Source organism: Oncorhynchus kisutch, linkage group LG24, assembly GCF_002021735.2.
Source record: "Oncorhynchus kisutch isolate 150728-3 linkage group LG24, Okis_V2, whole genome shotgun sequence".
Lineage (NCBI taxonomy): Eukaryota > Metazoa > Chordata > Actinopteri > Salmoniformes > Salmonidae > Oncorhynchus > Oncorhynchus kisutch.
Window position 1 is genome coordinate 28,076,707 of NC_034197.2, and position 16,958 is coordinate 28,093,664.

The following is a 16,958-nucleotide window of genomic DNA, read 5'->3' on the forward strand; positions in this document are numbered from 1 at the left end:
TGTTGCACCTATCCTGGGATAGTGCATGACTTGGGCTCTCTCCCCTCAGTGAGCTCGTCTAGGCGTGTGATCAAGGACATTGGTTAGGGGTATCTGGAGTTGACAATTAATGTATGCCATAGAATGGTGTTTCTGTAATATGAAGTACCAGGAATGAAATCGGAGCCTTGTTTTAGGTGCTAAACTCTGTACAGTAAGAACAGTCTTCATAGTAAATGCTATCTGGCTGGGTGATACTACTTTCTCACCTTGTGACCCATTCCACACATATGTTGTTTGTCATGAAGACGGGTGTATCTTTGCTATAAAATATATTTGTATCCTTTGTGTCAGGGCTCTCAACAAATCATCTGAGGGTGTTTCGTCGACCAGCCATCGCTATTGCAGAGCTCTCACTATTCAGTTTAAGTATAACTCTGAATTGTCATATACGTTTGTCTCTCCTCATTGATAATACAGAAATTGACCACCACATGGTCTCATACATGCCTGTTATTCTACTGTTACACTGTGTGGACTGTGTAATCTGACTGTAATTTAAGGAGTTTTATTTACATACTATAATCTAAAAGCACATGCTAGGTAAAGGCAATATGGTGGGGTGGCTGGCTTGTAGGAGGGTTGGGCGAGTAACCAAAAGGTGGCTGGATCAAATCCTTGAGCTGACAAGGTAAAAATCTGCCATTCTGCCCCAAAGCAATGCAGTTAACCCACTGTTCCTCGGGCACCGATGACGTGGATGCTGATTAAGGTAGCCCCCTGCATCTCTGATTCAGAGGGGTTGGGTTAAATGTGGAAGACACATTTAAGTTGAATGCATTCAGTTGTACCGCTGTATAGGTATCCCCCTTTCCCCATATTGTACACAAACATTTTGAACTGGGAAGAGGTGGATAGACACTAAGTGGCCAGTTTATTAGTTACACCCATCTCGTACGGTCCGGAGCCTCCTTTGCCTCCAGAACAGCCTGAATTATTTTGGGCATGAAAAGGTTGCTCAATTGCAGACCATCTCTTCTTGTAAAAGCTTATGTCACATACACAGCTTTAGCACTGATTAGCACTAAAATGTAGTAGGGCAGGGTTTCCCATACTCGGTCATTGGGACCCCAATGGGTGCACATTTAGTTTTTTTGCCCAAGCACTACACAGCTGTTTGACATAATCAAGTAATTATCAAGCTTTGATCATTTTAATCAGTTTTGTAGTGTTAGGGCAAAAACCAAAACGTGCACCCCTTGGTGTCCCGAGGACTATGTTTGGGAAATGCTTTAGTAGGGCTCATAAATAAATATTGGCCACATTATGATCAAACATAAGTCTCAAGTAATAAGTTGAGATTCTGATGGTCATCAAAAAGCAATAATTATAGGCAAGTAGTGTAGCATAACCCTTACTGTGTGATAATGCTCAGAAGGGTCAAAGATACTTGACAAGATAGGCTACATTTACAAACATGTCCACAAGATGTCATGCAACTATCAAGAACAGAAGAATTGTCAAATGCAATAATATATTCTAAATCTATCTTCTTCTAATATCTTCTCAACTAAGCCTATAGCCTACGAAAAGTCCTACATTAAAAAGAGAAACGCACGACCACAAGCAGTCTTATGTCGAATACGTATATTTGCATGAATTGACTTTATCAATCTGTCTTCAACATTAAGTGCATGATACAGCCTGCATCCGGATGTGACGAGATTGTTACTGCATTATGCTCAGTGGGGAATATTTGAAGCCACACAATATTGCGGAGGATTACGGAACCATGGACAGGATGTGTTGACATGGTCGTCTTCATTGGATTCAAGGTTGGATGTTATTGCGTTTTTATTTTATAGAGTGGGCACCATTTATAATAATAATAACAATGCAATAATGCATATATTCAAAGTTCCAAATTCGCTGGAGCCTACAGTTGATTACTACAGAACGATGATAAGCAATAGGCATCCGAAATGTATCAATTTCTTTGGAGCCTAATATAAGATCAGGATTGGGGTGTCTTCAATCATACTAACTTCATATATACATTTTAAAACAAATACATGTAGTATATCTCAATGTTGCGTGCGTAACGCTCTTGTTGCCAAAACGCTCATGACAACTGTAGGCTAGTATCTAGTAGCCTATCAGTACCAAATCATGGTATACTGTTAAACTGCCATTTTTATACGTATGGGGAAGTTCTGTAGTGTAAACCTTATTGTTTTCCCTGTAAGTGTTTGGGTGGAGTTTTAAAGATTAGGTGAATCATTAACAGACTGCACGATGTCTCAGTTGGTGGTGGATGTGTAGCCTATACGTGTAGCCTATGGGTTAGTGGGATGTTTATGATCAGGATATTTATATAGCAGGAATCAACTGCTACACATCTTATATATTTTTAAAGGATCGGTCTAAGCGACAAAGGATACCGCTCATTCAGAAGCTTTGCCAGGGTCCTCCTTTAGGAAATACGTTTATCTCTTGTTTTCATTTGCCCTGAGAATAACGACAACGCTTTGACGCACAGTGTTGTGGGATATGAAGCCATTGACAGCTCCAGGCAATGTGTGTGTGTGTTAACCCGATTCTATTTGCCTCTATAACGCGCAGCTTCCCTGTCCTGCTCTGGATACAATGATGCAGCGCTGAATGGACGTCTCGTGCCACCAGCAGAGTGACAGCATCCAAGAAACACCCACCAACAATCTGGAGAGTTATATGAGGGTTGAGAAAGACATACAAGAGACAGCAAGAAAGTAAAACGAGGAAAGAAAATAATTCTGAAGTTATAGAGCTGGAGTGAAAGAAGACAGGAGGATAAAGAGAGAAGGGTTGAGTTGTGGAGCTGCCTGGGTGCTGCAGTGTGGAGGTTGGAGGTCATGGTGGGGCGGGGCCTGTGGGTGTGTAAGCCCTGCTTTGGTAAGCGGGGGCGGTTCGGGGTGGTGCCTGCTCTCTGTGTGCTGATAGTCAGTGCTGCCCTGCTAGCTCTGCTCTTCGTGGACTCCATTGAGTCATGGGCCACCTCCATGAACATGAACACAATGGTAGAGGCGCAGGGGGGGATCATACCCCCACAAAGTGTCCCCCCAACCAGACCCGAGGAGTACCTCCTTATGCCCAGCCCTCTCGTCTGCCAGCGTGCCAAACCCTACCTCATCGCCATGGTGACCTCCGCCCCAGCCAATCAGATGGCCCGCCAGGCCATCCGGGACACGTGGGGTGGGGAGGTGGAGGTCAGGGGTCATAGGGTCATGACCTTGTTCATGGTCGGGGTGGCTTCTGACCCCGGGCTAGCCAAGCTGCTGATAGAGGAGGCCCGGGAACGAGGGGACCTGATCCAAGGGCGCTTCTGGGACTCCTACTCTAACCTGACCCTGAAGACCCTCTCCATGCTGAACTGGGCCCGACGCTTCTGTCCCCAGGCCCACTTCCTGGCCAAGGTGGACGATGACGTCCTGTTCAACCCCGGGGCCCTGCTGCGCTACCTGAACAGGAGCACCGTGACCAACACCTACGAGCATGGGGACCTGTACCTTGGCCGGGTCCACCTTCACGTGGCTCCAGACCGAGACCCAGACAGTAAGCACTACCTCCCTAGAGGGGCGTACCCTGCATCTGTCTTCCCTGACTACTGCAGTGGCACTGCCTACATCCTCTCTCGCTCCTCCCTGCTCAAGATCTCCTTGATGGCCGCTTCCTCACCTCTGCCCACCCCTCTGCCACCCGAGGACGTTTTTGTGGGTCTGTGTGCCCATGCGGCTGGAGTGCTGCCCTCCCACTGCCCGCTGTTCTCTGGTGGGCCCGCAGTGCCCTACGGGCGCTGCTGCTACCAGGCCATGGTGTCCATCCACCACATCTCCCCCAGAGAGATGCTCCGGTTTTGGGCTGACATCCACTCCCCTCCCCCCTGCTCCTGGCTGGGCCTACGCGCCTCTCTGGGGGTCTGTAAAGTCCGGGCCATGCTGGGGACCTTTCTGGGGGTGGATCAGGGGCTGTGAGGGGGGTGTTGCCCTCGTGGATAGGAAACTATTGTGTTTTGGGGGCTGTGCCTCTGCCAGGATTTCAATACTGTGATTAGCACAAGCGCTCTATTTCATTGGGAATGGTAAGGAATCACTGTGCACTATGAAAATGTGCTTTTATTTTTATAGCTTTTTAGGAATATTTGAATGTATTTTATGTTATGTAATAATGCTGGCATTTTGTCAAAGCTGAAGGAATATGAATCAGTAGTTGAAGGGAATTAGTGTGAAGATATATTTAAGACTGTTAGAACACACACAGACACATACTGTAGGCCAGTGTTGCCCAACTCCAGTCTTCCAGTATCTCCAACAGTACCCATTTTAGTTGTAGCCCCAGACAAGCACACCAGATTTAACTTGTCAACTAATCATCAAGCCCTCATTGAGTTGAATCAGGGAGTTTGTCCGGGGCTACAACAAAAATGTGTGCTGTTGGGGATACTGGAGGACTGGAGTTGGGAAACACTGCTGTAGATATGTAAATATTACTAACCAGGAAACACACAACCTACAGGATATTTGCCATTAATGTAAGAATTTAGAGTAATGTTATTCATGCATAATGGAATGTTTTACTAATTAAAATCAAATTTTATTTTTCACATCTGCTTAATACAACCGGTATAGACCTTACAGTAAAATGCTTACTTACAAGCCCTTAACCAACAATGCAGTTTTAAGAAAAATGCGTGTTAAGTATAAAATAGATAATTAAATATAAGAAATAAAAGTAACAATTAAAGAGCAGCAGTAAATAACAATAGCGAGGCTATATACAGGGGGTACCGGTACAGAGTCAATGGTTAGTCGAGGTAATTGAGGTAATATGTACATGTAGGTAGAGTTAAAGTGACTATGCATAAATAATAAATAGATAATAACAGCAGTGTAAAAGGGGGGGGGCAATGCAAATATTCTGGGTAGCCATTTGACAAGCTGTTCAGGAGTCTTACGGCTTAGGGGTAGAAGCTGTTGAGAAACCTTTTGGACCTAGACTTGGCGCTCCGGTACCGCTTGCCTTGCGGTAGCAGAGAGAACAGTCTATCACTAGGGTGGCTGGAGTCTATACCACTACCTGGTATAGAGGTCCTGGATGTCAGGAAGCTTGGTCCCAGTGATGTACTGGGCCGTGCGCTCTACCCTCTGTAGTGCCTTGCGGTTGAAGGTGAAGCAGTTGCCATACCAGGCAGTGATGTAATCAGAAGTCCAGGATCCAGTTGCAGAGGGAGGTGTTTAGGGAGGTGTTTAGTCCCAGGGTGATGAGCTTTGAGGGCACTATGGTGTTGAACGCTGAGCTGTAGTCAATGAATAGCATTCTCACATAGTTGTTCCTTTTGTCCAGGTGGGAAAGGGCAGTGTGGAGTGTAATAGAGATTGCATCATCTGTGGATCTGTTGAAGCGGTATGCAAATTGGAGTGGGTCTAGGGTTTCTGGGATAATGGTGTTGATGTGGGCCATGACCAGCCTTTCAAAGTACTTTATGGCTACAGACGTGAGTGCTACAAGTCGGTAGTCATTTAGGCAGGTTGCCTTTGTGTTCTTGGGCACAGGCACTATGGTGGTCTGCTTGAGACCTGTTGGTATTACAGACTCGGTCAGGGACAGGTTGAAGATGTCAGTGAAGACACTTGCCAGTTGGTCAGCGCATGCTCGGAGTACACGTCCTGGTAATCTGTCCGGGCCTGCGGTCTTGTGAATGTTGACCTGTTTAAAGGTATTACTCACATCGGCTACGGAGAGCGTGATCACACAGTCGTCCGGAACACCAGTGTTGCTTGCTTCGAAAAGAGCTTAGCAGTAATTTAGCTCGTCTGATAGGCTTGTGTAACTGGGCAGCTTGCGGCTGTGCTTCCCTTTGTAGTTTGTAATAGTTTACAAGCCCTGCCACAAGACAAGCATAAGGTAATCAGCTTACTGTAAGACTGAAACAACCGGCAAAAAGGACTTAGTACATAGTCTCTTCTGTATAGCTACTATGTAAGATTACTTACTGCCTAAGTAGACTCAGCCTGCTTTCACCTGTTATAAAACAATAGCACTAAAGATGCATGAAGTTGCCAAAATGCAACTAACTCTTGCTTCCACTTTAATAATATGGTAAAAATGTAAATGATAGTTTCTCTCTTCCCCCACCCACTCCAGATCACTCCAGTAGTACCAAGCATTTTCTCTATTATGTATTCAGCTGAAATGTCAATCAAAACAAGTGGTTTTCTTTCATTGGTTCCTCTCATCGACTCATGACCTTCATCTGAACTGAATTCTGAATAGATGATTTGCTTTCATCTGTGCAGTTCTATAGATAAACTTGAAGGAACAAAGGAAGAAACCGAGGCAAAGGGAGCACCTCAGTACACAGTCAGCTCGTCTTCCTTGGTGGTTCAAACGCTATGGTCAGTCAACAGCACCAGATGAGATGGACTGCCATAGGCGAACACATACACACACACACAGATGCAGTATTTATAACCCCGCTTCAATAACTTATGTAACTGTCATGTTTTGCAAGTAGAGTGTGAATAAAAGACATGCATTGGTTTTTCTGGGCTGGGAGGGTAATGATTTGTCTGACCCAGAGAGGGATTCAGTCCACTGTTGCAGAGGGCTCTTCTGTAGTCAAGAGGGTTGCGTTTACACAGGCAGCCTAATTCTGATATTTTTCCCACTAATCGGTCTTTTGACCAAATGTATATCTTTTTACGTCAGATCTTTTTCAGCGTGTATCTGATTAGTCAAAAAACAATTGGTGAGAGAAAAAAATCAGAATTTGTCTGCCTGTGTAAATCCAGCTGAGGAGATCCAATACAAGTTCAAATGCAGTTTACAACATTATGTGTGATGTATGTTGTAGACGAAGGGACATCTCTTGGATTTTATGGGGGGGGGGGTTATTGGGGAGTGTTTCCAATAACCTTTTCAATACTAACGTGGTGAGAAGTGAACTGAAACATTGTAATTCGCATTATTTGAACAGAGACAGTTCCAGGTAGCCATGTATGTTCTTCCTCCTCCCTCTCCTAGAATGAATATTGAGTATTCTATTCTGTGAAGATTAGAATGAATATTGAGTACTCTATTCTGTGAAGATTAGAATGAATATTGAGTACTCTATTCTGTGAAGATTAGTATGAAGTATTAGTGTGAAGGATGTGTGAATGTACTCAGAAAATGTGTGTGTGCAAGAATGGATTGATCACTAATAAAGTCCTCAATCATACATTACTGAGGGAGGTAAACCACACTTGTTACTGGTCTGCTGAGGAATGTTAACAAAAACCCAAAGAGACACAAACATTTCATGCTTAATTCTGTTGCAATTGTATTATTCAAAGGTGGTGTTACCCTCACATAGGGAGGAGTAGGAAGCCAGTAAAGGTGTTGTGGTTGCCTTGAATATCAGTGAGCCCTTGGCCTTCAGTGAGATGCAGGTAGACCACATCCCCCTTCTCCAGCTCCAAAGCTTCTAGTCACAAACTCATTACTACCATTGTGGTTGATCCATTCCAAATCATTGACTGGACATTCTTATATAACCTCACACCCATTACAGCAGAAGCATGCCGATCGCAGGCGGTGAATCTGAGGTAAGACTCCTTTCACTCGTGATGATACCTGTAGTTGGGTTGTAGGCTGTGCCTATGTTGGCAAAGACTCTGCTGCAGACCAGTGATGTCTTAATGTTGAAGGGGCTTGCAATGCTGTCACCCAAGCCAGAAGAGAATGCCACTTGTGATTTGTGTTCCCTCTTCAGCTCTTCCACCTGGCTGTCACTCTGGCCTCCAAGGTGGTCTTTTCTTTCTTCAGCTCTTCCACCTGGCTGTCACTCTGGCCTCCCAGGTGGTCTTTTCTTTCTTCAGCTCTTCCACCTGGCTGTCACTCTGGCCTCCCAGGTGGTCTTTTCTTTCTTCAGCTCTTCCACCTGGCTGTCACTCTGGCCTCTGAGGGTGTTTTGTATTTCTTCAGCTCCTCTACATCATTCTCACAGTCCAAGGCTTATTCTCTCTAGTTCCTCCACCTTGTTCTTATGGCACTGCAGTACGGTCTTAGCAGCATTCAGCTCCACCACCTGCATTTAGTCAGAACTCTATGGCTGACAGGTGTGCTGATGGGCTGCATTGTTTCTCTTCAGCTCCTCCACCTTCCCAGTCTGACCTCCATGTTCCTCAGCTCCTTCTCTGTTCCACCACTGATTCCCTGGTTGTGCACCAAGTCTATCAGCTCATTACAGATTCAGCCAACTTGAATTGTTGTAGTTTCACTCACCCTGAGCCTGTGCTCCAGACAGACAGAATAGCAACACCAGCACTACAGCACCCATCATTGAGACGATGCCTCTTCCCAAATGATGTACTCGACAGGGATCAGTCCCCCTCTTTATACAAGTTTTAGTAAACCCATATGAGAAAGTTGGCGTGGAAAGTAAAAAATAACTAAAAAAACCATCAAGGCGTAATAAGAATGTTCATGTTCACATCAGAACATTTTATCCCAATGTTATAAGACTGTGGAAGAATCTAAATATCAATAAGTTTGCATTTTGTTTAGTGGTTTCTAAAAAAAAAAAAAAACATTGGTAAAGCTGTGCTAGTATGCCACACTGATATGACATGCTGGTAGTAGTGTTTGTGTAGATAAAACTGATGGTTGGTTTTTGCTTTCCAGCAGACCGAAAGAGAGCAACGGGGATAGACGACATTTCATCCTACTTTTGACTTCCCGGTCTGCAGCATTACATTAAAGTTAATTGAAACATTATAGAGGTAGAATATGGAATATTTTGCCACTGATGGAAAAGGACTGGTCAATACGCCACACATTGTTTTGTGAACAAATGATTTTTTTATTTCACAAATGACATGTTTTTTTAATATAAAAACAGTATTAAACTGTACTGAAAACACCCATCATAATTGTCACAATAGAGAAGGTGATAATACTTAATGACAGCCTTTCCAACTGGCATAAATACACTGACAGCATTTTACTGCATCCGCAATAACATTGCTAAATGTGTGTATGTGACCAATAAAATTAGATTTTGATATGAAATACACTGACAGTTTATAAATGTCACACAGAATGAGCTCAGGGCACCGATTATGATGCAGTTCCAAGTCATCTCATACAGTTTGGTATGCATGTTCTGTGTGTCTGCAGTGGCTGTTGGAGCCTGCTGGCTGGGCTTCGGAGGAACATGTCCCATACTCAGAATGTGCCCTTTATCTGAAAGGTCAACGCTCATTCCCACAGAGGCGTCTACACACACACACAGGTCCCCTCTGTCTTACTTCCTGAATCTGTCCAGAGCAGACTTCTGACCAGCTGCTGCCGCCTTTTTCTTCTCTTTCTCCTTCCTCTCTTTATCTATCTTCATCCTGTCTTCCACTGTTTGCCTGATCACATCCTGAGGAGGAAAGCCACCAAGAGAGAGTAGGAAGCAGAAAGACCAAGGGAGATGCACATAATTAGTAAAATATCCAAAGATGAAATAAAGACATAATTCCATATAAATTGCATGGTGTTTTTGTAGTAATAGAACTCACCCTCTGGTCCTCATGTGCCACTTGCTTCTTGCGCTTTTCCACTTTTCCACTTGAACTCCGACCTTTGGTCTTTAACCTTGGTGTAAACTTCTCCTTGGCCAGCGGGTCAAAGCCCTGAAATCAAACCACATACACACAAACATCAATGCATGAAAAAGTTCAGATGTCACAATCTTAATTCTCAATGTGCAATATCCCTCTGATAAACTGCTTCCATCCCTTGGTAGTACTCACCAGTACTTGGACCCTGTCCTCATGTCTCTGTTCCCAGGTGGAGTGGTCCACCTGGCTGAGCTGGCTAGGGTCCAGGCCAATCAGTTCTGGCTGGATCTTCTCTAGTAGGGCTTTGACCTCCCACTCCTGCCTCTGCTTGGCACTGCGGTACGGGTTGGCATCCAGACCGTCAAAGTTGGGCTCGCCAGCACCTAATGGCAGAGAGAGAGAGCATGGAGTTAGAGACTGTTCACCAGGGTTGGGGTCACTCAGAATTTAGATCAATTGGACACGCCACACAGGAAGGAGAATATGGATTGAATTTGAATCCGAATTTCATTCTGACCTGGTACGACCATGCTAGTGAAGCCCTCTCCATGGCCCACCCCTAGGACGTCCTCAAAGGGGCAGAAGTGCACACCCCAAACTGAGCCCTTTGCCCTGTGGGCCATGTAGGGCTTGGTCACTGGGATGCCCCACACATCTCTGTACACCTACACACAGACAAGCAGACAACGTGACCACAGAGATATCAACATGAGCACAGAGGTTCCAACAGAGAAACACTCAAGACACAGACATTAAAAGGAAAGGTTCACCCATTTTGAATGTTATATTGTTTTTGTGCATCTCTGAGGGATGTTCTATCGATTCTCTGGGTCATTTCACGTTTTCATGTGTATCTGTGTTATTGGCGTTCAAGCCGGTATGACGTAACACCGCGATAAAGTCGCTCTCACTACACTGGAAGTTAATAGGAATACGACTTTTAGATCACAAAAACATATATCATACATGTCCGATTTAAACACAGGTCGCTGTCATAACACGGGAGGTTGTCTGATCGTTATATTCCTACCTCGAGAAATGTTTTATTTAACGGAGGGTCTAGCACATTTTTTCCTATTTGTCTGCCTCTAGTCCAGTGTGCATTGCATGGTGCCGTTGCCAGAGATATTATAGAAAGGAGATAGGAATCCAATGAATGAAGGAACGTATAACACCCAACCCAGCAGACTGTCGACCAACCGTGTTCACGCGGTTACATAATTAGTCATGCTATCCCGTGTTTTACTGCATAGTCGCTTGTTATCTGCTAGTGTTTTTTCTAACCTGATACAAACGTGTCTTTGTGTGACTGGGCGTATAGCTACGATCCATTTAGGTGCGACTGCAGTATGCGTGACATCCCGTGGGTTTACTATCTGCATGAAGTCAGCTGTGTGGAACCTTGCAGGAAGGAGCACATTATAGTGTGAACTGCGACAAATGCAGTTATCTTAATCTGAAAAGACAAACCAATCGCTTTTTACACAATGTTCCACACATCTGCTAAACTGCCACGGAGCCAAAGTGGTTGTACTTTTCTATAAAAGTAGAGACCCGATTATGTTTGTTAAGCTTTCAACTCTGTTCCATTCTTGGTGATAAAATCTTTGCAGTCTCTCTTCCTATAGAATTTCTCAAGACAGCAGCCCAAAGAGAGAGCATTGCATTGTGGATTTTGTCTTCGACTTGAGCTGCAGATTCGCACAATGTTCCATGTTGCTAGCAACCTTATTATAACACCAAAATTAAACATTTGTTCACAAATAACACTGAGGAGAATATTTTTTAACACTGTAAATTAAAAGGAATGAGTGGTTTTGGGTAGATTTTTTCCTTTAAAGAATACTCAGTGTAAAAAAAAAAAACGGTCAGGAAAAGTACAGAGTTTAGACAGCGTTGGAGCTGGGCACCATGTTGCTGCCTCAGAGCAATCCATTCTCTCCATGAGTAATGAGTATTTGGGTTCCGGTTCCAGTTCTGTCAATTCCATTAGTATGCTTGGTTCAAGATTCAGTGGACAATATAAGTTGAAATAGTTCTGAGGTGTTACCATGGCTTGCTGGAATGGAACTATGGAATAGCAGTGTCAAGAAGACCACAGCAAAATACAAAAGGCATGGGACAAAAACATAGGCAAAATTATAAGCAGCACCTGGACTATGTCTCCTGTGGCGGCGGACAGCAGACCCCTCTGACTCAGAGACAGGCAGGAAGCTCCCGCAGGCAGGAAGTAGGATTGCAGGGGCCGGTAGGCTCTGATGTCATACACCTTCAGCTTCTTGTCCATGCCAGAGGTCACCATGTACCTGCACAGACAGAAGAGTGTTACAGGACAGCCCCCTGCTGGACATTTTAGGGAAGTACACAAGCAAAGACCAATCACAAAACACTGACCCAAATGTGGATATCATATTGAATACAACTGCTACACTGCACAACATAACCACCTTTTCAATGGCCGAGAGACCAAATCCACTCATAACAAATCCAGAACTATATTATGTCTTTGACTAGGACTCACGTGCCAGTCTTGTCAACGGCGACAGAGCGCACACCCCCCTGGTGGCAGAGCATCTTGACAAGTGGCTCTCTCTGGTTTGGCGTCCAGAGGGTGACAGTGCCGTTGGAGTGGCCCAGGTGGATGATGGCGTTGTGAGGGTTATGGGCCATCACATCCAGCCGGCCAGCCTTGGTGCAGATGGCCACCACCTCCTTACCCACTGACACGTCCAAGTACTGCAGGAAGCCTGTCGCACTCTGGAGGAGGAGAGGTAGCAAGACGGGGGGTAGAGAGAGACAGGATGAGTTCACAGGTGAGACTACACTCACCTGTTGTGTCGAGTAACCCGAGACAAGTAACCTGAGACCTGAAGACTTGTAGGTAAGCTCTGGGGGTTACACATCTTGATTCACAAATCACTCATTACACAATTGATTCCACTGACACATACACACATATTGCAACGTTAGTATAAGTTTACATACTGCTGTAGCCAGCAGGAAGTGGTAGGGGAGAAACTGCATGCGGAGAACATCGTTGAACTTGCGGATGCAGTGGAGCTCGATGCCCTTGTTGTCATAGATATACAGCCACTTCTTCTGAGCCACTGCAAACAAAGCCTCACTGTGGAGCCACCTAGTGGACACACAGAAAAGTACAGATTAGGATGAGTCAATGGGAGGAGGAAATTATGCCTAAAACTGAATGTAAGTGTGTGTACTCACTTTACATCATTGACTGTCTCCATCACATTCATCTCACACATCAACTGTTTGGACTGCCAGTCCAGGCAGGTCACATGACCTCTCCTGCCACCAAGCAGCAGGTGTCTGGAATAGAGGGAACACACACAAAACATCAGACTTCCCAGGACTAAAACAACTAATCACAATGAATTTACCCAGAAAATCCAGCTCTAACAATAAAAGCACAAACAGAATATCTGGCCTGCTTGCACAGAACACTCAACAAACAGAACATGAAACTGACCGCCCAGTCTTGCTGTAATCCAGTCGGTAAGGCCCAAACTGAGACAGGGTCAGGTTAAAGTACTGTGGAGGGAGAGTGTGACAGAGTTAGAATACAATAATAATACTACTTGATTTATTGGTCCATTTGCATGGATATTCTTTATTTTTTGCCATCACAGTACCCTACCTGACACACACAGGGAGCAGCACAGGGGTTGTGGCAGAGCAGCACCTCTGGAGCACTTAGGGGTAAAGTGCCTTGCTCAATGGTGGTAGTATACAGGGATATTGAAGCCAACTGACATTTACTCCTGAGGTGCTGACTTGCTGCACCCTCGACAACTACTGTGATTATTATTATTTGACCATGCTGGTCATCTATGAACATTTGAATATCTTGGCCAGGTTCTCTGTTATAATCTCCACCCGGCACAGCCAGAAGAGGACTGGCCACCCCTCATAGCCTGGTTCCTCTCTAGCTTTCTTCCTAGGTTGTGGCCTTTCTAGGGAGGTTTCCCTAGCCACCGTGCTTCTACACCTGTATTGTTTGCTTTTTGGGGGGGGTTTAGGCTGGGATTCTGTACAGCACTTTGTGACATCAGCTGATGCACGAAGGGCTTTATAAATACATTTGATTGATTGGTGATGAGCTCGATGCCCCTTTCCAATAAATATCAAGGGTCTTATTCTGGTGACATAATGGTCGATGTTTGACTGCCGTTTCACAAATAAGAATATTCTCGCTCTTGAATCAATAACAATCTCATGTAGACTAGCCTTCCCGCACCGTATTTGATAGCTGTTGGCTAGAGCGTATGTGCCAAGACCAGATAAGCACATTTGCTATTTAATGCACGTTTTTGTGACAAAACTATTAGTAGAGTTGAAAATACGATGGAAACATTGAAATTTAGACTTTTATTCGGTACATGAAAAGTGAAAAAGTAAATTGTGCGCACATATCATCATCACGCACTGATTTTTATCTGCAACAAGTCCGTTTAGTGGAAACACAGCACTTCTGCGAAAATATGCATATTTGCATGAATATCTGTCGCCAATTGGATGGAAACCTAGCTATTGCCCCCTCAGAGTCTCACCTTTGCCCCTGCGGTAATATCCACAGCATCAACGATGTCATCCTGTGAGATGGTGCATGTGTCCTCATCTTCGTCTCCCTCCAAAAACCTAAGACCAGAGAAAAACAGAAAGTTGCGGAGAATATAGCGGGACAGCCATTTTTGTCTACTAAACTTGGCCCTGCAAATATATTGACATTACCCAGCATCCTCTGGGAGCATAAGGTCATATCGTGCATTCTGCTTCTGGGCCAGGTCTGAGGCAGCCTCTGATCGAATGACCACATCTCTGAGCTTGTACTGTGGCCGAGGGGGCTGGGGAGAGAGGGGTGGGGAAAAACCTTACAACTTACTGAAGTTACAGTACATGTACAAAACAATGGTATATTTTCAAAATTAGTAAGTGACATTATTCTGGCAGAATGTCTTGGTGAATGTGTATTCAAAAATGCCTCACCAGTTCTCCCTTCACTCCCCTCCTGAATTTTTTCAACTTCTCTTCAGGGACAGGTGCTGAGCCTGGGAATGGATCTGATTTCTGTGGGATTGAATTAAACATTCATGAAAAACACATTCTTAAAGGATAGAGTGAAACATTTCAAGAATCTTCAGTGCTACAGATTGACCTACCACTTACCCCTGATATGACCTTTTTTCCTGCTCCTCCTCGCTTTCCTCCTCGCTTTCCTCCTTTCTTTGTCCTAGTGTTATTTTGTTGCGGAGTCTGTTCATTGTTGTCCCCTTCTTTCTGTTTCTTTCCATCATTCTTCCCATCTTCCTCTGTGCGCTCCCAGTATCTCGTTGGAGGCTGATTGCAGAACAAACAGATATCGATCATTAAGTCAAATAACACATTAATTGGAGCAGGCTGGATTTTTTTACATGCTGTCCATTATACATATTACGAAAAACCTTAAAATCTTACAGATAAGTAACTTTTTCAGATGCCCTTTCACCAGTTTCAGTGGTAGCTAGACAGACAGTAGCGGCATCAACGCTTACATTACTAACGTTAGCCCTCAAGAAGACAGAGTAGCTAGCTAAAAGTAAAGGGATTTCAGTAGTATACTCTTTATCCCAAACAATTGAAAACGTATCAACAAAATGGCAAGCAAGCAACGAGTTTTGAGAAACTGCTGCAGTCACTAAATCGTTAGCAGTGTAATGTTACTGAAAGCGTTGAGAAAATTGGATAGGGGATCAGGGCTACAATCAATGTGTAGCCTTTAATCAGTGTTGCGGGATCAAAAAAGTAAGACCGAGAGTAGAATATAGCTACATTAGCTGATCAGGCGTAAGTAATCTATTTGTAAACGTGGTGTGGTAAATGTAGAACTTTACCTTTCTCTTTTTCCCCACGTGTGGTTTTTTCAACATTGTCTCGCTAGACGCCGCCATCTATGTTGTGTATTTTTTTTACTTCCGGTAAGAACTGTTACGTCATACGAACCGGCTGACTTCTTCTTCGATGAGGTTTATAAGGGCGGTTGGCACCTAATTAGTTGCATTACCTACACCTACTAGACCGGAGTACAACTCCCGTATACTTTGCTTGAAAAAAATAAATAAACAAATACCCTACTATCTAACAAAAATATTTAAATTAAATACCACCCTACATATCAAGGGTTCCCGAGTGGCGCAACGGTCTAAGGCACTGCATCTCAGTGCTAGATGTGTCACTATAGACCGTGTTTCAATTTCAGGCTGTATCACAACCAGCCATGATTGGGAGTCCCATAGGGTGGCGCACAATTGGCCCACCATCGCCCGGGTTAGGGTTTGGCTGGGTAGGCCGTCATTGTAAATAAGAATTTATTCTTAACTGACTGCATAGTTAAATACAAAACACTCTACTTTTTAAATATATTTAGTCCTACCTCATGCCAACAACCTGAAAGGATGGGACATCACCACTTAACACACCCTGTAACTCTTCTGATGTCAAGTCTCGCACAACCAAATACCTCTCTGCAGCTGCCACCACAACCTAAATTTTCTGTGACTTACGTTCCATCCCTGCAGTACAGTTGATAACCATTGCTATAAATGCTAAAAATCCAATCTTACTGAAACATATATCACTAGATGGCCTACCCCTCTGTACTGGTACAGATTTACTACTCACACCACTTCTCTCAGGATCCCTTCCCCTTGACCCATCTTCCTCTACTTTCTTCACTGCCTCAGCATATGACAACTTCTGCACTACTCTAACCCTGGAAACCTCAACCATGGGCACCCCTACAATAAACACATACCACTACCTTCCCCAATGCTACACATTCCTTTGTCTCATGCCCTTCTGCACACTTCACACCTAGGAACCTCCCTCCGACACACTGCTGCCACATGTCCATAAGCTTGACACTTGTAACAACATAATGTATTTGGCACCAATGCTCATATAGGATAACTTATAGATCCTAATATCACTTTTTCGGGCAAAGACTCAACATCAAAACTCAAAAGAACAGACAATGACTCTGTTTCACCACTCACACCACCCTATCTGCGTAGCACCAAATAACGAGCATCACAAACGACTGACTTCTTCTTCTGTGAGGTTTAACGGCGGTTCGCATCCAATAAAAGCACCCAACTGGACTATAGTATAAATCCATTATACTTTCTGAAGCAAAAGGGGAAAGGTGAAAAAAGTGTGTTGGGCCAGTAACCGAAAAGTTGCTGAATCGAATCCCCGAGCTGACAAGGTAAAAATATGTCCTTCTGCCCCTGAGCAAGGCAGTTAACCCACTGTTCCCCGGGCACTGAAGATGTGGATGTCAATTAAGGCAGCCCCCCA

General features: G+C 44.3%; 2 protein-coding genes across 2 annotated transcripts; one reads left to right on the forward strand and one right to left on the reverse strand.

Annotated features, from left to right (window-relative positions):
* Positions 1-1,562: 1,562 nt before the first annotated feature.
* b3galt4 (UDP-Gal:betaGlcNAc beta 1,3-galactosyltransferase, polypeptide 4) lies at positions 1,563-7,234 on the forward strand. The gene is made up of 2 exons (XM_020458923.2): positions 1,563-1,814; positions 2,602-7,234. Exon 2 carries the CDS (start codon positions 2,871-2,873, stop codon positions 3,987-3,989), a length of 1,119 nt encoding a protein of 372 aa, XP_020314512.1. The 5' UTR covers positions 1,563-1,814; positions 2,602-2,870; the 3' UTR covers positions 3,990-7,234.
* A 1,698-nt stretch (positions 7,235-8,932) lies between these two features.
* wdr46 (WD repeat domain 46) lies at positions 8,933-15,604 on the reverse strand. The gene is made up of 14 exons (XM_020459445.2): positions 15,494-15,604; positions 14,790-14,960; positions 14,610-14,690; positions 14,355-14,467; positions 14,174-14,261; positions 13,093-13,154; positions 12,828-12,932; positions 12,588-12,738; positions 12,124-12,359; positions 11,755-11,908; positions 10,120-10,267; positions 9,795-9,985; positions 9,561-9,674; positions 8,933-9,421 (listed from the first exon to the last, which is right to left on the reverse strand). Exons 1-14 carry the CDS (start codon positions 15,548-15,550, stop codon positions 9,302-9,304), a joined length of 1,791 nt encoding a protein of 596 aa, XP_020315034.1. The 5' UTR covers positions 15,551-15,604; the 3' UTR covers positions 8,933-9,301.
* Between the last annotated feature and the right edge of the window lie 1,354 nt (positions 15,605-16,958).